Here is a 21,474-nt window from a genome sequence, read left to right on the forward strand (position 1 = left end):
ATCAATGTATACACGATTATTCTTTAGTTATTTATTCAGAACAAGATTTCTAGATTTAAAATTTTCAAACTAAGAAAGAGAACAAATTCAAACAATTAGAAAGGAAATCACAAAAAAAAATTATGCCTTGCTTGGATTGCTTGTTTCCGTTGAAAAATATTATCGTATTCCGTGATCATATTTCTCTATCACCTTTTTCCCTCACATATATCAAATCGCTACCATAATTTTTTCATGAAAAATGACGGAAAATGCAATCCAAACACAACCTTAGTGAATCACCGCATTTGCTTACGGGCAAAAAAAAAATGATTAAAAGAATTACCGAATCTTAGAGTTGCCTTTCCTTACAACAGGGTGGGTGTCGCCTTTTTGGAAGACTTTAACGAGGACCAAAACATCACAGACTTCCAAAGTTAGCAATTTCCAAAACCAAGCACAAAGCACACGAACTCCTTTGCCTTCCCTAATCCCTATCCTACATCTGCCTATTTTAGTGGGGCACTCCAAACGAAGAACCAACAACTTCCCTAACCCAACTACACAACACTAATGCCGTACCATCCTACATATATACATATTCACAAGGAACCATGCCCGCAATTAGCTTTATTATATTTATACCACCACCATCAACCTTAACCATACCACCTCCCTGTACGACAAGACACGACGATCGAGACACCACCAAAGCCACCACTCTCTACGGATATTTTCATCCCATCATCCACCCAACACCTCAACCTTAGAATTTCTTCACTTTCCGGCGACAATAAACGTGGAACCGTATTCTTGTTTTTGGTTTAGCCATGGACTTGGGTAAGTTTGTAGTGCAAGTGCTATTCTTTTGCTTTTGCATGCTTGTGCAGTTAAATTCGTGCTATTGCTCCAAGAAGGAATCATCAATACTTTTAACTCTCAAAGCCCAGCACATATCTTCAATGTCCATCCCCAAGGCGCCCAACCGGGTCGCTTTTCACCATAATGTTTCTCTCACGGTTTCACTCACCGTTGGCTCACCCCCACAGCAAGTTACCATGGTCCTCGACACAGGCAGTGAACTCTCTTGGCTTCACTGCAACAGAACACCAAACACCCTTTCCCTTTTCAACCCACAACTCTCTACTTCTTACTCGCCCGTGCCTTGCTCCTCACCCACATGCAGGACCCGGACACGGGACTTCACTGTGCCCGTTTCTTGCGACCCGAAAAACCTCTGCCACGCTATTCTCTCCTATGCCGACGCCTCCTCCGTGGAGGGAAATCTTGCTACGGATACTTTTGCAGTTGAAAATTCGAGCATGCCCGGCTTGGTATTCGGGTGCATGGACTCCGGTTCGAGTTCTACCCCGGAAGAGGATGCCAAAACAACCGGCTTAATCGGCATGAACAGGGGGTCCTTATCTTTCGTTTCCCAAATGGGTTTCCGGCAATTCTCTTACTGCATATCGGGTCGTGACTCGTCGGGCGTGTTGCTCTTCGGGGCAGCCAATTTTCCGTGGCTTGGGCCGCTGAAGTACACGCCATTGATACAAATGTCTACCCCTTTACCGTACTTCGACCGGGTTGCCTACACGGTTCAACTCGAAGGGATTAAGGTTTCGGATACGGTGCTGCCGTTACCGAAGTCGGTATTCGTGCCCGACCACACCGGGGCGGGTCAAACAATGGTTGACTCGGGCACCCAATTTACATTCTTACTCGGCCCGGTTTACACTGCACTGAAGAACGAGTTCGTGAAGCAAACCAGGGGCGTCCTGAGGTTATTGAACGAGCCAAATTTTGTGTTTCAAGGGGCCATGGATTTATGTTATCTAGTAGAGTTGAGTCGTGCAACTTTGCCGCCATTGCCTGCTGTAGCGCTGATGTTTCAAGGGGCGGAGATGAGTGTTGCAGGGGAGAAATTACTGTACAAAGTTCCAGGTGCAACGAGGGGAACTGATGGAATCTACTGTTTCACGTTTGGGAATTCCGATTTGCTGGGGATAGAGGCGTATGTGATTGGGCACCATCACCAGCAAAACATATGGGTGGAGTTTGACCTTGCACAGTCCAGACTTGGCTGGGCAGAGGTTAGGTGTGATTTGGCAAGTCAAAGGCTAGGCCTGGGTCATTAGTTTTGACTTTTTATGTCTTGGTTGTACTTTTAGTTATTGCTAATATATGATAGAGTAGCTATCCCATTGGGCATATGGGAATGGCTGTAGTAGGTCTAGTTTGATATATTTATTTAGATAGATATCTTTTACTAGTTTTTTTTCATTTGTTTTTTTGTGGTTGTGTAATCCAACATAGGCCAATCCCTAGGTTACATCCTCCTTGGCATGTAATTATGGGAGTACAATTGTAATGTGGAGAGGTGACCGATTGATAGGACTGTGATGTGAAGGAGTTTTCATTTTGACAAACGGAATCTGCAATTGTGTGAAAAATATATGGACGCAATTTCTCGAGCATTATTAATTGCAAACTAAGTTGAAACCAGTTCAATCATCAATGTCAATTTTCGTTTAGTTTGGATTTTGACAAAAAAGGAACTCGCAGTTTCGTGAAAATTGATGCAACTTCTTGTGCATTAATTGCAAATTTATTTGCCAAAATATATTTGCTTACATCATAATTACAATTTCCAACGCACCTTTTTATTTTTTTAATTATCTTTTTATCTCACATACATCACATCACAAAAAGTGCTATAGTAAAAATATCTCTAATAATTTACAATCCAAACAAACCCAGTTCAATGGCAATTTGATATAGGCTCATTTTAGTTTTGATTGAGAAAATTGGAGAGAAGAAGAAAGAAGATGAATTGGAGGAATTTGGTGCTTGTTGTTTGGATTGATTTTTGAGGGCTAGAGGAAATAGATAAAAGAGTGACAAGGTTTAATGTTTGCTGCGTTATGGTTCGAAAGTGGGCCAAAACTAAGGCAAGCGAAACTAAATTCATTAAAATAATTTAATTTTTTAAAGATCATTTTTTTTCTCTTTCTTTTCCAGTAAATTAACACTTGATCTTTTTCTTCTCAATTCAAACAAAAATTCAATATTTTCTTTTTTTCTTTCCATACTTAAGTAAAACAAAATTTATGGAAATCATTTTTCTCTACTCTCCTTTCCTTTCTTTTCCATTAATATCCCTTCCCTTTCTTTCATTCAATCCAAACGGATCCTAGTTTGGATTTTTGACAAATGGGAATTTACGATGGTGTGAAAGGTGGTTCAATTTCTTGTGCATTAATTACAAATTAAGTTGGAGCCAGTTCAACAACAATTTAATTTAGTTTGAATTTTGATAGAAGAAATCTGCAATTGTGTGACAATTGCTGTTGTTTGTTGTGCATTAATTTACGAGTTAAGTTGAAACCAGTTCATTGGCAATTTGATTTATTAAAAAAGTTTTATACTGAGGGACATACAACTGCTTTTGTTGTGCATTAATTTACAAGTTAAGTTGAAACCGGTTAATTGGCAATTTGATTCCTTAAAAAATTTTCTACTAAGGGACATACAACTTGTGTGATAGACATGAACTAAATAATGCAGTTTGGTTTTTAGATATTTGTTACAATTTTGTCGCCGTACACGTTACATTTTTTTACTAGGAATTTAAAAAATTTGTGTACCAGATGTGCTTAAATATTATAATACTGGGTTTTAAATTTATTTTTGTCCAAAGTTTGAGTACCAAAATAACGGCTGAAGTTTAGATATCAAAACTGCAATCTAGTTTTCTGATGTTTAGGAATTCTCAATTTCCCATATTTGTATCGATTGTTTAGACATATACTACCTTGTTTTTAATCGTTTTTCTAGGTGGACTCTTGACGTACGTTATATTTGTTGCATCTTTCTCAGTTCTTCATCAATCATCCGACAATAACATTAACGTTTGAAGCTCATTGTACATGTGTTCTTTAATTCCTAACTGTAAGTCTTGTGTCTGTAACATTAACGTTTCCCCAACTCTAGAAGTTCATTGTATACGTGCTCTTTTGCGGTAATACCAATTCGTGCTTGGGTTAATGACTTTCGGGAATGGCGTTTAGCAATTGTTTTGCTCATTGACATAAAATTTTGCACCCATAATTGGCTCGTTAATGCCTCTAGTTTCAAGTTATTCCTACTTCCAATCCCGTACACTGCCTTGGGTCGAGGTTGGTAGATTTGGGTATTATTACATCGTCTATCATGTCATTCGTCTAACGTACTACTACTTCCTAGTTTGTTGTGCCACTCTTATTTTGATGTTAACTGGCGAGTCCACGTTTGTTGTTAGTAGTTCTTAATGCTGGTTTTTGACTTTGAAAATCCCAGTTGGCTAACATGTAGACTCAGTCGGCGGTTCAGTCTCCACCGATTCCTCTAGACCCCATTGAACCTCCTTCTTAAATTAGAATGGTACTCCCTCCATTCCACTTTGATAATCCTGTATTCTTTTTTTATCTGTCTCAAATTGTAGTCCACTTTCCAATTGAAGAATGTAGTTATATTTTAATTTTTTTAAAACATCCTTATTCAATGTAAGTAGTTGTTACTATAAATCTACCCCATTTAATGAGAGTTGATTCTTTTATTACCATCAATTCAAGTTCTCATAAAGTTGTACCATATTTAATGTGAGGGTATTTTAGAAAAATAGTAATCTAAATTTACTTTTTCAATAAAATTAATTACTTTTTCTTAAACTGTGTGGAAAAAGAAACAAGGCTATCAAAGTGAGACGGAGAGAGTATAAGATTGACGATTGATTAAAAAAGAAGAATTTTGGCTAACATCTAGACGCGGTGACACCCCAAGAATGATTTGCTTATTCCTCGGTCACCTTCACCAATCTCGTGCCGGGAAACTTCTGAACATTAGCTGTCTGCCACCGTACTATTTCCCAGTAGTGGTTCCAAAGATTATCAAACATTCAATTTTGTTTTTTTTGCCAATAACGCTTAGTGCTATCGCTGTATACACTTTTATGATTAAATGCATATATATAAAATTTAAAATTAAAATTAATTATTATATATTTAACGATAGTAGTATATAAATTGTTAGTATATAAAAGATTATATTTTTAATTTGTCTCCCTCCTCCTCCTTCACCCCTAGCCTGACCCAAAACAAAAAAAAAAAAGAAAAAAAGATAACTGGTGGCCTTAACCCAAGCGGAAAGGCATGGCAAGGGAAATTGGGATTTGGGTTTTCTATCGTCCTTTGATTATTCGGTGAAAACAGGCCTGAGGCCTTTGTCCAAACAGACGAAACCATCGTTTTCCGTCCCAGATTGTTGGTGCCAGGATAGGAAGGGGCCGGGGGTATTAAATTAACAGTAGACAATGGATAATCAAAGGGTGGGCCTCGTGGTCACACAATTGATTACCAAACTAAATTGGAGACCCCCTTGAAAAAGACCCTGTGCAGTTAATGCAAATTGACTACCTTTACCCTTTAGCTCTGTGGTCTGTAGATAGATGGCTGATTCCTCAATCAGACAGCTGTTGTTTGACAAAACAGTGGAAATCGTAACTTGCATGATCTGCTCCGTTGCAACGACGTTCTTTTCTGTTTCTTTTTCGGCTAAAATAATTGCTCCTTTTGTATTAGCTATTTTTGGGAATATTTTAAAAAATTTTACCACAGCAGAGTTTCTAGAATATATATTGAGATATTTTTAAAAAATATTTTAAAATATTTAAGAGTAGTAGAGTTTTTAAAATATATTTTGGGATATTTATGAAATATTAAAAAAACGTAGACTATTTTTTAGAGTATTTTTTTATAATTTTTTATAATATTTAAAAAACTAAAGGATCCAAACAAATTCAACAAGTTTTCATTCATTGAACAGTTATTAATACTAGTGCCTGAAACACACGCTAATGTTTGTGCAGTTAAAATATATATTTATATATATTTTTTAAAACAATTATTTCTTTATAATATGTTTTACTGGTCAAATTGTTTTAGATAATTGTACATAAATATGATGAAAGTTGGCAATTAGTGTGAAAAAATGGATAAATTCAGCAATTAACCACTGCTGATTCAAATAGCTCATTGCTAATTGTGGAGAAGTTTCTTTTTCATAAATTGGGACAAATTTACCCTTGTTATTAAGGGAATGTTAGAAATTTTAAAAAATGACATTATGTATTTATTCTGTGATGCTCTCGTTATATATATATATATAGAGAGAGAGAGAGAGAGATATATATATATATATATATATATATATATATATAGATATTAAAATTACATTCAACCCGTCGTTTTATCGTAATCGAGGGACCTACCCAACCGAAGGCCGCAATGATGTGCTCTGATAAAACTGGCGTGCAACGCGGTGAATGCATGGTGGTCTGTGGCAAGTGGACGACTACCACCTACAGCTTGCTGTTTGGACCCATGCATTGGACCCTTTGATTGTGAGGTCATCAGACCCCGAATTCTCCCCAAAAAAAGACCAATAAAAATCTTGGTCACCAGACCCCCAAATAATCCGTATCAAAACTGTCGGTAATATTAACGATCGACTCGAGGACCCTCTTAAGCCCGTTTCGATTGATTACGGATTTTTAAGATAGGTTCATCCTTTCAAGGAGTCATAGGGTGGGTCGTCACCCATGAGCCCACCATTTAGTTTACAGAAGTTGCGTCCATGTTTGGGCCGAAAACGTCACTAATGCAGTTTCACTCTTAAAATGTTTTGGGTAGATTAAAACTTTCTGCGTTATCTTGCAGGCCGTTTGGAAAAGAAGTTTTTTTGTCGAATTTGTCTCTTTTCAGTTTTTCAATAACATTACTTACAGTAATTTAAAAAATTTTATCAAAATTTTAAACTACGTCCCAAAAAGAAACAGAAGAGCAAGAAAAGTTTTCCATCTTAAAACAGAAGAAAAACTTCTCAAAGTTTTTTTTTAAAAAAAAAGAAAGAAAGAAAAAAAAAATTTTCATCTTAAAATTTTTTCCTATTGGGCTTTTTTAACCTACACATTTAAAATATCCACAAAAAAAAAAAAAACTTCCTTTCCTTTTTCTTCTTCTTCCTCCCCCACCACTACCTCTGTCAACTGCTCTGTTACCGGCCACCACCTCCACCGCCAGTTCCGGCGCCGATCACCTTTTCCGGTGCCGATTTTTTTTTTCCCTTTTTCCCTCTTCCCCTGCAAGTTTTTTTTTCTCTCTGCGTCTCCCCCCCTCCTCCCCCACCACCCTTCCCCTTCCTCTCTGGCCGATCTGGTCGCGAGACCAGATCGCACCGAGGGAGGGTGGCAGGGAAAGGGGGGATTTGCCCAAAAAAAAAAAAAATTTGACGGGTGGCGGGATTCGGGGGTGATAAACGGGAAGGGGAATAGGGGAGGGGGAAGGGGCCAAGGGGGTGACGGGGGGAGGGGGAAGGTGGCGAGGGGGTGGCGGGGTAAAGGGGAAAGATGGGCTTGTTTTGAAGTTGCGGGGGGAGGGGGTGGCGGAGGAAGGGCATAGGGGAGGGCAGAGGGAAGCGAGGTGAGGGGGTGGCGGGGGGAGGGGGAAGGCGGGCAGAGGAGGTGGCGGAGGAAAGGGGTGGAGGGGCAGAGGGGGAGAAGCAAAGCAGGGGGTGGCGGGAGGTGGCACTGCTGGAGGCAGAGGTAACGGGGAAGGGGAAGAAGAAGAAGAAGAAGAAAGAAAAGAGAAAGAAAAGAAAAAAAAAGAAAGAGAAAGAGAAAGAGAAAAAGAAAGAAAAAAAAAGTTTTTAACCCTACAAAAACTTCTATAAAATTTTTCTCCTTACAAAAAACTTTTACAAAATTTTTTCAAAAACTTCTACAGTGCACTACAGTAAAGTTTTAGACAAACTCCCAAAAAACTAGGTTCCAAACAGGCCCATAGTAAAGTTTTAGACAAATACCCAAAAATTCATTTGTCAAACGGGACTACTTTTCATTTCTGGTGGTGTTTTAAATTAAATTTTATTGCCAAATCTTTTTCCAAATGGGGGTGGTTGTTTAGTTCCAAAAAGGGAAATGAAGGAATAAGGTACTTCGACATGAACAGAAGGTGAATTTGAAGGACGAAATTAATAGAAACAAGTGACGATCACCCTGCCTATCCATTCCCAAGCTTCCTTTCAAAGATGCCCCAAGAAAAAACACAGGCAATGAGCTCTCCTGGCTTCACAGCAAGAGAACATCACCAATCTTTTCCATCTTCAATTGACAACGCTGTACTTTTTCTTTTTTTTTTTTTTGATAATGGACAGCGCTGTACTTCTTAGTCTCTGTACCGTGCTTCCGTTTCTTGAGACCCGAAAAATCTTTCCCATGCTATTCCCAAAATAGGATTAATTTCACTTAGCACCCTTTAATCATATTCCACTTTTCACTTTGGTCCCTAAGTTTCAAAGTGAGATACTTTATTTCTTAAAATATAAAACTTGTCCCACTTAATTAAAATAATCAACAGAACTAAGGCATATTTTATTTTGGCCACTAAAAGTGGGATTGGCCTAAATTCATATTTATTTTTGCCACCAAAAAAATAGAATCTAATTTTTTTGTACATAAAAAATGATTGCATGTGGATTATGTAGTGATTTTAGATTAAAAATTTGTCAAAAATTTAGGTTGGGATTAAATTTTACTAACTTGAATTTCTAAGGGATGTAAAATAAAAATTTTAAAAGTGAATAATGAAAAAATTCATTTGGTAAAATGTGTGGGATGTTTTCAATAAATTTTCCTTATATTTAAGTAGGACCAACTTTATAGTTTAGGGACTAAAATCATTGATATGTGTGAGATAGAATTTATACTTAAATAGGATGCATTTTATACTTTGGAAGCTTAAATGGAACAGATTTTATACTTTAAATACACAAATGCAGTGCTTTGAAATTAGACATCAAAATAAGAATCTAAATATAAGTGAAGAGTGCAAAGTGGAATTAACCCTCTCAAACATGCGATGCTCCCGGTGGAAGGAAATCTCGCTGCAGATACTTTTTGTGGTTGATAATTCAAGTGCATGAATTTTTTTGAAAAAAAAAAGAAAAAATAAGGGTTGATTGACATCACCCGTTGGAATACATTCCACAATCCAATGCACCCATTTATCACAAAATCCATTTCGATCATTATAGCTTTCAAGAAATGCCATTCAACTCTATGATAGGCCATGTTGTGGAGAGCCAGTATGACCTAATGATCTTAAATGCATTTTTCCAGTAGTAATTCTAGATACTTTTACATATAATGTAGGCATTCCAAGGAAAAATAAATATTAGGGGTGGCAATTTCTAAAGCAACATGAATCTAACACGAAATTAACGGGTTTGGGTTGAGGTTTCGCGGGTTTGGGTCAGAATCGAGTCGAACCCGGTGAATCCAAAAATAAAACAAGTCGAATTCGGGTCAACTCGTGGGTGATCCGATAACCCGTTTACGAATTAAAAATAATTTAATAAATATAAAAAATATTTTATCTAACTAAACTAAGTTATTCATTTTTTTCCAAAGGTATTAACCACTTAATCCTAAATGAATTTGTTTAACTTGTGTGAAGTTGAAATTATTATGTTTAGACAAATAATGTAATACATTATTTTATACTTTTATACTATTTTAATTTATTTTATATTTCGTTTGGGATAAAATGCTTTTACGGTGTTTTAATTTATTTTAGATCTGGTTTGGGATTATTTTATTAAAATTTTTATTATTTGATTATGTAATTAACCTTGTGCGAAATTAGTTTTATTATAAATTATAGTGGTAAATTAATATATTAAAACTATGTTTTAGGTCATTCGGGGTCAACTCGCCAGCACGAAATTTTCGAGTTTGGGTCAGGTCTTCTGACCCGTTTTGGGTTGGCGGGTCGTGTTCGGGTAAGCGGATTTTCTATTATTCCGATCCTCAATCCGACCCGCAATCCGTTTCTGACCCGATTGCCACCCCTAATAAATATGTAGTCGGTGTGAAGGGACTCAATTGCTTGGAAAAAGATTCATGATTTTAATTCAGAGACTAATGTCTCAGCTCAGAGGCAATGAAGGATTTGGCATTAGATGGTTGAAATTGGAGAAGAAAGCTTTGTTAGCAAAACTTATATGGTACTTGCTGAAGCATAATGAAGCCTCACGGGTTGGAGAAGCATGGAAAAACATGGGAAGGGGTTAAATCGAGGTTAACGTGGAGAATGGGTAGCAGGCGTGACATAAACTTCTAGCTTGACATTTGGTTATTATATAGCTCACTCATCCATGTTGATGAGATTTTCCTTTTTTTTTTAAGGTATTATAGTCTGGCAAATTTCTCAGAATAATGTAATATCACAAAAATAGGGTTACTTGGGATTGAGTTCTAGTTTAAGGGTCACTGCAAATTATAAAGGAGGTTTCAGAAAAAAATTGTTTTAAATTTCATTTTTTTTCCTCCCATGGAAATAAATGCAGCGATGTATATATATATATATATTTTTAGGTGCAGCGAAGCTTTAAAATTTTTTTAAAAAATGAAATCGCACTGATTTTGCCTGTTAGCCCTATCACACTAAACCCTAATACGTAAACCCTAACCCTAAAAGTCTAAAATTTAATTTACCTACAAAAATTGTGCTAACTTCATAAATGATGTTTAATTATCCTATAAAAATTCGTTCATTATATAAGATAAAATGATTAAATTTGGTGTTTTATTTTTAAAATCATAAAAGTTATTCTAAATGCACCAAATTTGAGTTTTTGTTAAAAGTACTTTTAACATAAAAAACTTTACTCCTAATTTTATGGGATGATATTTATCAAATACTTTAAAATATACTTGTAAGCTTCTAAAAGTATTTTTTTACCAAAAGCACCGCAACTCCAAACGAGACCTAAATTTATCATGTGACCTATACAAGATAATTTTTTTGGTGGCAAAGAAGTTATATTCTATTCGTAATAAAAATTTTTGATCCATATTCATTTTGTCCCCGCAAAAGTAGAATCAAATCCAAGTCATATTCGTTTTCTCTAAAAAAGTGGGACCGTATCTATTTCATATTTATTTTTATCACTAAAAAAGTGGGATTTGATCTTTTTATACATAAAAAATTACTCTATGTGGGGTTAAGTGGTGATTTCAAACTAAAAGTGGTCAAAAACTTAAATTAGAACCAAAATTTAACGATTTGCTTTTGTAAATGATGTAAATTTATTGTTTTAAAAGTAAATGATGAAAATATCTTTTAGTGAATGTGAGGAATCTTTTGAACGATTTTTTCATTGTAAAATTTATCAATCCATACAAATAAGTGCTGTAAAATTCATAATTGTATCAAATTTGTATAAATTTTACATCACATATTATAAGCATCTATATAATATATAAAGGGAAACACCACTATATGATGTAAATATACAATGTCACTTTTTAAAATTTCTAATATACACTTAATTAGAATAACAAATTTGTCCCAATTTATTCCAAAATAATCTCCCCAATCACATGATAGTTATTTGAATCAAAAGATAGTTATTTATTCAATTATCCATTAATTACAACTTCATCACACAACTCTTAATTAGAGATGTAAATCACAATCAAATTATATTGACCCATCAAAACTTGTATATTAATTTTGAATGAGTCTAAACAGGTATCCAATTAAATACATTTAATTAGTAGGTAATGAGTTGACACGACTTACTTATTTATACTCGTTTAAAAATAATTATACATTTAAATTTAACTTTTAGTAAGTGCTAAGCAAATACATTTAAATTTCTTACCAATCTAATAACAATAAAATACCATTAATCTTATCAAACAACATGCGAACAAATAAAAAAATAAGTAGAATTTTAAATGAATCATAAATAAGTAATTGGGTATAATCATACTCATTTATTAAATGAACATAAATGAATTAATCTAATTATATCATTATTTAATTATGATCTATCCAAATCCGTTCGAATCAATTATTTTGATACTCTGCTCCTAACCTACATATTTTGTTCCACTTCCATTATCTTTTTAATAAAATTTAACCCATAAAACTCATAAAAAATGCTTTTTAAAGAGATAATTTTAATAAATATATTTTTTTATGAACTGCACATACATTTGGAGCGTGGCTTAAGCACTAGTTATAGTAATCGAACCGAATTGGACAGGCTCCAGCTCCGTTATATTCGTCCCAAAAATTAAGCAGAGCAACTGTTTCCAACCATCCATAGCTTTTGTGGGTTGAAAAAATGTTGCACCAGAAAAGAGACAAAATTTAGAAAAAGCCACCAGTTACCGAGTCAGCTCTTGTCCCTCTCGCGTCCCAAACTCATTCTTTGTCCTTCTTGACCCTGAACGAAAATAGAAAATCCTCGCAAATAACCAAAAAATAAATAAAAAAGAAAAAGAGTAGAGAGTAATAAGGACGAGAGACTTCAGAGAGGGAAAGGGGAGGAGATACGAAAGATTTCATTTTTAATTTATGAATGCCATTCTTCTAAGTCATCTCGATCTCTTTCTTCCCCATTCAACCACTTCCTGTAAGTCCATTATCATTTCCGCATATTTATGTAGCTGGAATTTTGACGATTTTGATGAAATGCTATGATTTTGTTTCGTCAATGATCAATTTAGAAAGAGATTATTATCTATTTTGTTACTGAAGCTGAATTTTTGTTCAATAATTGGAGAATTGTGACTGATGAGAAAGTGTATTATTGAACCCTAGTTACCAAATTTGTGTACTAACCTTTTCCCTTCTACGCAGAAAGAAATAGATTGTTTTAATCAAAATTAAGTTTGGGTATCTAATTAATTAGTGATTCTACTTCCGAAATTGTGACAGTGCTTTTTTTTTTTCTTTTTTTTTTTTTGTGTGCTTTTGAGTGTTGATGGGAGTTTGTGATTCGATATATGACAAAAAATTGGGTTTCTGTGTAAATGGACAGGATTGGGAACGAATTCCTACTTTCTTATGTTATGTAAATGCAAATAATAATGGCACTAATAATTGTATTTCCTTAAATCTTCGTTGTCCTGTTACTGTATGAATGTTGCTGTATTTGGGCTAAATTCTAGGTCATTTCTGTTGAAAGTACTGAGTAACTCAATGATGAAGGACTGCTGTGAAAAGAGTTAATGGGCTGTCTATGCGTTGGCTCCTGTGCATCTGTTTACTGAACTGTTTTTCTTTTTAGTGACTTGTATGGCATTTTAGGAAGTTCCGATTTTAGCCGCACAAGGCATCAACTCATGCCATTGGAGAGTGCATGCAGGATTTCACCGAACAAAAACTGATAAGGATGATAACAGCTCCTTTTAATACTAAGGACCTAGTGTTTGTTATGCTACTGATACAACGATTATCTTGATATCAGCACCAGGTCCTGAATTGATTATCTTCAAACCTAGAATCATGAAATGGGACACTTGTTTATTAAGCTTTTCATTAGAATTTTTAAATAGAGATAAGGAAATGGCTAAGGAAGAAAATGGTGACGAATTTTAAGGAAACGGGAAAGAAAATAGTTAAGAAGATGAGAGACAATTAAAGCATTGTTCATTCAATGCAATTCTTGCCAGTTTTCCTTGAGTGGATGGAATTTTGAAAGGATAGCAATGGTCTGTTTTAAATCTCATGATCTTCCTTGAATTTCCAGGCCCCCCCCCCCCCAAAAAAAAAAACTTACTTTTAGCTGTATGTCGCATGTCATGCTTGTGTCCTTGTGAGGCGTGATAGTATGTCAATGGGGTTTGAATGGAAATCTTTTTTTGCTCTCTCCCGCTCTCTTGCTCTCACTCTCTGTTTCATCCTCTGGTTGTTGAAGTCTCTGGAGTCTCTGTGGAGATAGATCCACGTTTTGGAAAACAAGACCATGAGTTTTGTGTTCCGAGGCACTAGAGCAGATGTAGAAACTGGTTTCCCAGGGCTTATTCCGGAGCGTCGTACAGTGGTATTAATCTTGTACAATTTGTAAAATTTACTTTACATCATTTGTAAAGTTACACGGTTCAAGATGCCTTGTAAAACTGATTATGCTTCCAAACATCTTTTACTCCTTTTGTTCAGCGTGTTCATGGAGCCCGACCAGTTAATACCAATTCTCTTGCATTTCTTGTTACAGGTGCTTACCTTTTAACAGTTTGGGAATTTTTGGTTTTGAGTGACTCACTGAAAAATTGCAAAATATAATTTCTTTTTCTTTCTATGAACCAGTTCTTTTGCTGTTCATGATTCTTAACTCCCATCAAATGTCACCCAACTTTCTGGTTAGTAATCTCTTCACTGGTGAATTGTTAGACTCTATCTTAATTTGGCACTTATGAAAACCTAAGCTTTGCTTCCTTTTAGCTCTGGCTGGTACTTGCTGTCTTTTTGATGGCAACAACCCTACGAATGTATGCAACTTGTCAGCAGCTACAAGCTCAGGCTCAAGCTCATGCTGTGGCAGCTAGTGGCCTTCTTGGTCATACAGAGCTGCGTTTGCATATGCCACCATCCATTGCCCTCGCAACCAGAGGGCGACTACATGGTCTTAGACTCCAGCTTGCACTTCTAGACCGGGAATTTGATGACCTTGGTAAGAATCTTTGATTTTGCTCTAACACGGGAAATAAAGAAAAACAAATTTTGGCATCCTTTTTTTTTCGCATTTAATATCTGTCGGTTTGTTGGTTAAAACAATAAGGAGAAAAATGAACCAAATGTTTTGTTGCTGTATTCAGATTACGAAACTCTGAGGGCACTAGATGCTGACAATGTTCCAACAGGTCCTTCAATGACTGAGGAAGAGATAAATGCTCTCCCTGTTCACAAATATAAGGTTACTGGCCCTCAAAGGTAAGTCAGTATGGTCCCTGCCCTCCCTGCCTTCCTAATCCTGCTTTATGCACCTTCCTCCCCCCCTCTCCAAATAAAAAGCACTAGCATTAATTGGTCCTGTCCACCTGTGTCAGTGCTGCATCTTGCATAACCTACTCCTACATTCAGATGATTATAATTAGGAGGGTGCCAATCAACCTTCTTTTTGTGTGTTTGTATTGAGCTTGTCTATCAGCAGCTCAACTTTTGTTTGAAAAATCACAAAATAGTTGATAGCTGCTTCTGCAAGATATCCACCTTGCAGGACTGGCAGAACTTTGGTCTAGTTAGCTTGGCATATTTATATGAAGTCTCAGCCTCTCACTAAGGAGGACGGGGGATGGGGGTATCTCTAAGTTTAAACATTGTTTCCTTATTTATTTCCCTAAATACATGGATGACTTGTATAGTTGCTTTGTGTTTATCTTGGAATTAACATGTCTTGATTCTGCTTTTCTGGGCAGTGCTGGCTCATCAGTTCAGCAGGCGGCTTCTTCATCCTCAGTTGAGGTGGTTTCCTTTCTCCTTTTGCGCAAATATCATATCATTCAGATAGTTCTACCTATTTTTAAGATATGAAAATTTATCTTCTCCCCTGTGTATGCTACCAGATTTATTTGCATCATGGTCATAGCTGTATATTTTGAACCATGTAACATTATCTTTTGTTTTTATCAGTCAGAAAACGAGTTCCCTTTTTTATCATTAGGTTCGTTCACTTTGAGAGGCTAACATTGTTTGCCCAAAGTTTGTGTTTCATTTGGTGATACATGGTTTTTGAATAATAAGCATGTAAGTACTCGAAAATCAATCAGATGTTTTTTATCCACTATATTCCTTGTGTACTTTCCAGCAGAATGTGAAAAAGGTCAAATCATTATTCACCCTAAGGTGATTTGCTTAGGTAATATCTTTTTTCGATCCTAGAGGCTTTGATTTCCTCGCAAAAACACAGAGATGGATTCTGTATCCAAGCATACAATTTCTCTGGTCGCTTGCATGATATATGGAAATTGCTCTGATGATCTATAGAAACTGTAATAACTTCTCTACTTCACTCACAAGCAGAAGAAGCAAGACCCTCCCAATGCAGCTGGGGGCACAAAGGCCTGCGATGATGAACTGACTTGCAGTGTTTGTTTGGAGCAAGTTGATGTGGGAGAACTTGTCCGCACTTTGCCATGCTTGCATCAGGTTTGTCTTGGTTTTGCAACAACATTGGATTCCTCTTCCTTCTTACTAAGTGGAAGTCATTTTGAATACATCATTTAGAGTTTCTTATTGTGTTTCTGGTGTTTAACTACTCAAAAAACGACCTGTGCTCTGAACACAGCCTGATGGGTTACAATTGCAACTCTGGTACATTAAGTGTCATAATGTCAACTCGAAGATCTAAATTTGGTCTTTCTGTGGGAAGACTTAAATTTGGTCCTTATTTCAAAATTGAAGAAATATTGAAAGTGAGTATGCTAGTGCAATGCTCCAATGACTATGATGTTTCTAGGATACCAGGAAGAGTAAGTTATTTGCTGCTCTCTATTCGGAATTAACTTCCCCTGCTAGACAATATCCTTGACAGAGTAGTTTCCACTGCAACATGGGTGGAGCTATGCTTATATTCTGTTAGTTCTCAATACCGTAAATCCTTGAAATCAAGCTCAATACGTTTTGGCATTTATAGCTCCTTAATTTACAATAGAAATGGACGCTCATGATTTTGATAAAGATCTAAGAACTTGCCATCTAATGTTTTGGTCTTTTATGACCTTGAAGCATATTTCAAATTAAGAATACTTATTCACAGAGGCAGATTATCTCGCGGGTAGGTTGGCCTTGTAAATGCTATGCTTAAAATTCTGGTTTTAACTTTTGCAGTTCCATGCAAACTGCATTGATCCATGGCTGTGTCAACAAGGAACATGCCCTGTTTGCAAGTTTCGAGCTGCATCAGGCTGGCATCAGAATGGCCGAGAGGAAGAAATGGATGCTTCATACATGGTGTAGTCCTTCCTCAGTAACCATACTAATATGTCTTAGCTTACTCATGCTTTGAAATTATAAATCCGTTTACCATTATTGTAATGATTTTGGCATAGCATGAGAATAAATTGCTTTAAATCACCTTTGATAACATCCAAAATCCGAACACAATTTCTCATCCCCAACTTTATTCGTGACCTACCTAATGATAGCTTCGTTGGGTATACGGCAGAGTTGCACCAAAAATCAACACTTTGTAGATGGTTGGTAACATGAATCTCCTACACCGGACTATGTTGGGAGGTTATGGCATTCGATCGAAGATAAGACAACAATTGCAATTTTAATCAAACTGAGGCCGCGACTGTTTTCACTGAATCAGTTCACTGCAATTTTGCAGTACCTAATCATATACGGTAGCATTCGTTCATCTGTTCAGTTGAAGCTTCAATCATCTTATACAGTCTGTCCAAACTTTGCAGTTAAAAACACCAAAAATTCGTCTAATGAGTGCATCAGAACTTGTAAACGCAAAACTCACGACAAAACAGCCAAGAAATTTCAGAAGCTAACCCATCATAAATCACAGGTTACAGTTTTATAAATCACCACAGTAGATCGTCTTCAGATATTTTAAAGTTCAATCTAGGGAAATATCTCTGATTAATTACTTGCAACTTAATTGTAAAAAGACAATTCTATTTTCCTTTACCCTTTCCCTTGCCTTGACCCTTTTTGGCTTCAAGCTTGGCTTGTATGCGAGCAGCAGCAGCTGCCTTAGCTTCCTCTCTCCTCTTCTTCTCTTCCTCCTTGGTTGCAGCGGCAACCTCCCTTTGTTTCTTGAGCTCCCTGGTTGTCAAAACAAGCAAAGAGATAGAATAAGTCTAAGTCTCATACTGCACTGACTTAAACGGAAATGTGAATGATTGACAAGAAATAAATTACTCCAGCCTAGCCCTTTCATCCGAAACACTACTCAGACTTGCACCCCTCCTAGGCCTGCACGTCACCAACTCCACCTCAAAGATGAGTATCGCACTGCATTACATCATTTGACAACAATGCAACTTAGTTTTAAACAAGAATGAGAAAGGTGATCCAAGAATAAACAAACTCAATAAGTGAAACTTCACGAGGTAAACACAATCACTAGGCATGCCATCTAGATAAAAACGACAGTTCCCAGCATTAGATAGTTTGGAAAGTCAAATCCGGCTAGCAACCCAAAAATAGATGTAACAGATCATTTCTAGTTAAGTTAATTGGGAAGTTACAAAGGATGATACTTCTCCAGATATCACCACTTAAAAATTCAATTCGTTTTGCAGTGACGGTCACTATTTCATGGATGCTGGAGACCACATTTTGGGTAAGTGGTCTTCTTCACTTAACCAGTTCACGCAAGTAGAGGAGCATAATGACCCAAAAAGATTGGAGTATTTCAATAAGCCAATGGAAACCAAAAAGATATTTGGCTTCCTTTATCTTTGACAAACTCAGTGGAACTTGGACTGCTAATGCTTTGCCTGATACATCTAGAACGTTTCACTTCTGTTGTCAAGTGAAATTATAAGCTGAACTTAAAAGAGGGGGAAATTTTTTAGAGAAGGAAACTCTTACTCAGGGGGTACTTCTGGTGGAGAACCAGCACTTCCGTATGCATACTCTGGCATGCATGTGATCTTTGCAACCTCCCCAACCTGGAGAAACCCATGAAATGCAGGAAGTAATTTATCTGGACAACAAATTATGTTATGAGAACAGGACACCGACCTTCATAGTTCTCAACGCAACATCCCAAGCCTTAATCACAGAGCCCTTGCCCACTTCAAATGTGAAAACAGTATTATCTTCCCGTGTAGTGTCAAAAACTTCACCAGTATCAGCAAGAATACCTTCGTAATGAACTGCATCCAGAAGAAAAATCAATTAATCATTATCAGTCAAGCCCACTAGTCCTATGTGCCTCTTAACTGATATAGCAATTACTAAATTAAAATAATTCTTACAATGGGAAACCAGATTAAAACTTTTCCCATGGTGGATTAATTCCATTAAGCCCTTAGTTTGTATGACTAGCAAAACTGCTGGATATGTTTAAACTGACATTCTGTTCATATGAACTTACCATCCACGAGTGGAAGACTCTCCGATGGAGCAATTGCATCAGGTTTGGCATGCCGAACAATGGTCTTCAAGACGCCTCCATCTCCAGTTAAATCAATCGTATCACTCATGGTTTCTAAAGTTTAACCAACCTGGGTAGTTAGTTGTACACACCAGCATTAAACACATAAAACGCTATCTGAGGAAATTGTTTTGACAATGCACTGAAAGTTGAATACTCAAACTGCTGAACTTTATAGTGAATTTCACGCACAAAGGGTGAGAATCTTTGGATAAAGTTTCTGAATTTCATAGTCTATGAAACATAAATGAGAAAAAAAAAGCAAGCAGGATAGAAAAATGAACAATCTGTGCATAAAACGTCATTTGGATGAATTTTCAGTACAAGTCATTGGTTAGCTTGAATTAGAATTTTACTGCGGAAGAAATCCTTTTTTGAGAGGTAAAACAAATCACGATCAGGATGCCCGAAAAATACTTTCCAAGCTAAATAATTAGAGAACTTCCTTGAAACGTTTAAACCGCAGTTTCTTTCCCCAATACAAAACACCAAGAAAGGCTCAATAAACCAAACTACTAAACTATCGGTGAGCAAGCATCTAAATTATAGGATTCACTATACAATTTAGAAGAGTATTGGTGAGCTTTGACCCAATCAACCCAGTCAAATTCAGCTTTAATTAGAAAAGGGAAAAAGTGGTCAAATTCATATTTAATTAGTGAATTTACAGTACCCAAAAAAAAAGCATAAAGATAACGAAATTGGCAAGCAATAAATGCAGGCAGTAAAGTTGATGCTGCAAAAAGTACAAATCAGACGAAAAGTAGGAATCTTGGAAGAGAACTAGGGTTTAGAAGGGAAGAAAATTGTACCTTAACGACGGAAAAGGAAGCAGCCGAAGTGATCGGAGGGGAAGGGTTGGGTAGGAGTTGGAGGAAAACAGAGGGGTATGATCGGAGATTTGATGATGATGATGGAGGCAGTCGCCGGCCATAAAGCTTCAGGCGCTTTTTGTATCCTGTGCTAAGGGTTGGTCGGTTTTTCAACTTGTTATCCCTTCTGTCTGGCTACTCGTTTTATACCATTTGGAAAGTGCTGCAGAAATTGGGTTTGTAGCGTCTCCACGCGCGCCATCCAGTCAAGGCAGTCGTTATGTATGGTTGTCATACAGGCCCAACAAAGGGTCTAGTCTTTCTTTAAAGGAAACAGCCATATTACTAGCCCAGACAGCCATATTACTAGCCCAGAAGCCCACGAGAGACATCTAATAATAGGTAGAGATACTGCAAACCTATAATGTTTTTGGACAATTGTCTTTTGCTTCTGGTGCCATCCTCTCGTTAGATGTCTCTGTACCGAGAAAAATATAAACTATGAATAAATATGACCATACAGAAATGTTATATAGGTTAAATTTTATATTAATACGTCTTCGTCTGATCAATTCACTTTTTTTTTTTTTTAACAAAGAGCCTGAAACTATTAATTCTTAAAGTCTCGACTTTAGTCATTAGATCAAGATATCCTCGACTGATCAATTTACCTTTCACAAAACAAAACGATCGAGAAGGTCCAACAAATTTCTTGTTTCTAGTGGCGTCAATGGATTATATGTTTGTTGTTGGGTTGAATCTAAATGGTTCCATTCACAATTGGAACACATCTCTAATATTAGAATACCAATCCACCTAGGTCAGTTTGGGCCTGCGCGTATGAAATTGACCCCGTTTGCCATGCCACTCAATCATGAGTAGGCATTCTTCAATTCTAAAGCATGCTTTGGATTATAGTTGATTCGCTTTTATGTTTCCAGCTGAAATCATGTCAAGCCTATTGAAATTTGTTAAAGTCTGATCACATTTGTTTCATGACTAATTAAAGGTCAGTATTCAATCTCTCCCTTGGGTTACAGCAAGGCTGAGGCCCACTTACATAGCTACATACAACACAAGCTCTACCTTTAGCACATAGTTCCAAACTCACCTTATGTTTTACTAGTCGTTCATCATTTATGTGGCATGCCCATTTAGCCTTATTTCTCACTTTTTATGTCTTTTCCTTGTTTTCTTGGTGGACAGCAAGGAATATGTACTTTTCTTGAGAAAATGGCCCAAAGGTCCGCTGACTGGGGGCTGATAGTTTCGATTGCGTCGGTCCAAGTTACCTAGTAAGATCCAGCAATAATGACCTTTAAGAGCCTCAATCGTAATGGATTCCCATCTGATTTAGCCAACAACATTAAATACCCATCACAGTTCCCACAAAGGCCACAAAGAATCGGATCTGGCCCAGATGTAACAAATAAAAAGGAAATGAGAAAAGTATATACATATTTTTTTTAAAAAAAAAAAAGTACAAAAATGGACTGCATGTGAATCTTGGAGAATTGGGGGGTTGGAGACCAGCGTCCAGAAATCGCACGTGAACAGCTTGACCATTGAAGGGTGACTGGTGATTCTCTTGAATCGCCGATGCAGTCAAACGACCCCGATTTATTCCCCGATCTTATCTTATGTATGCTTTGCTCATACAATCGACGGGATT

General features: G+C 36.6%; 3 protein-coding genes across 4 annotated transcripts; 2 read left to right on the forward strand and 1 right to left on the reverse strand.

Annotated features, from left to right (window-relative positions):
* Positions 1–453: 453 nt before the first annotated feature.
* Positions 454–2,456, forward strand: LOC113725448 (aspartic proteinase PCS1-like). Its single transcript, XM_027248600.2, has one exon. The coding sequence runs from the start codon at positions 810–812 to the stop codon at positions 2,115–2,117; it is 1,308 nt and encodes a 435-aa protein (XP_027104401.1). The 5' UTR covers positions 454–809; the 3' UTR covers positions 2,118–2,456.
* Positions 2,457–12,279: 9,823 nt separating this feature from the next.
* On the forward strand, positions 12,280–16,980 carry LOC113725450 (E3 ubiquitin-protein ligase SDIR1-like). Its single transcript, XM_027248601.2, has 9 exons — positions 12,280–12,501; positions 13,789–13,914; positions 14,031–14,085; positions 14,178–14,230; positions 14,313–14,541; positions 14,687–14,801; positions 15,287–15,332; positions 15,891–16,016; positions 16,698–16,980. The coding sequence occupies exons 2-9, from the start codon at positions 13,837–13,839 to the stop codon at positions 16,824–16,826; spliced, it is 831 nt and encodes a 276-aa protein (XP_027104402.1). The 5' UTR covers positions 12,280–12,501; positions 13,789–13,836; the 3' UTR covers positions 16,827–16,980.
* Positions 16,981–17,361: 381 nt separating this feature from the next.
* On the reverse strand, positions 17,362–19,987 carry LOC140034964 (peptidyl-prolyl cis-trans isomerase FKBP20-1-like). 2 transcript variants are annotated; one of them, XM_072073907.1, is made up of 6 exons: positions 19,803–19,987; positions 18,931–19,044; positions 18,576–18,709; positions 18,423–18,502; positions 17,748–17,840; positions 17,362–17,651 (listed from the first exon to the last, which is right to left on the reverse strand). In XM_072073907.1, exons 2-6 carry the CDS (start codon positions 19,037–19,039, stop codon positions 17,501–17,503), a joined length of 567 nt encoding a protein of 188 aa, XP_071930008.1. In that variant the 5' UTR covers positions 19,040–19,044; positions 19,803–19,987; the 3' UTR covers positions 17,362–17,500. The 2 variants fall into 2 exon arrangements, with proteins under 2 accessions (XP_071930008.1, XP_071930007.1); XM_072073906.1 differs by having other exon boundaries at positions 18,931–19,060; positions 19,803–19,979.
* Positions 19,988–21,474: the final 1,487 nt, after the last annotated feature.

This window comes from Coffea arabica, chromosome 2c, assembly GCF_036785885.1.
Source record: "Coffea arabica cultivar ET-39 chromosome 2c, Coffea Arabica ET-39 HiFi, whole genome shotgun sequence".
NCBI lineage: Eukaryota > Viridiplantae > Streptophyta > Magnoliopsida > Gentianales > Rubiaceae > Coffea > Coffea arabica.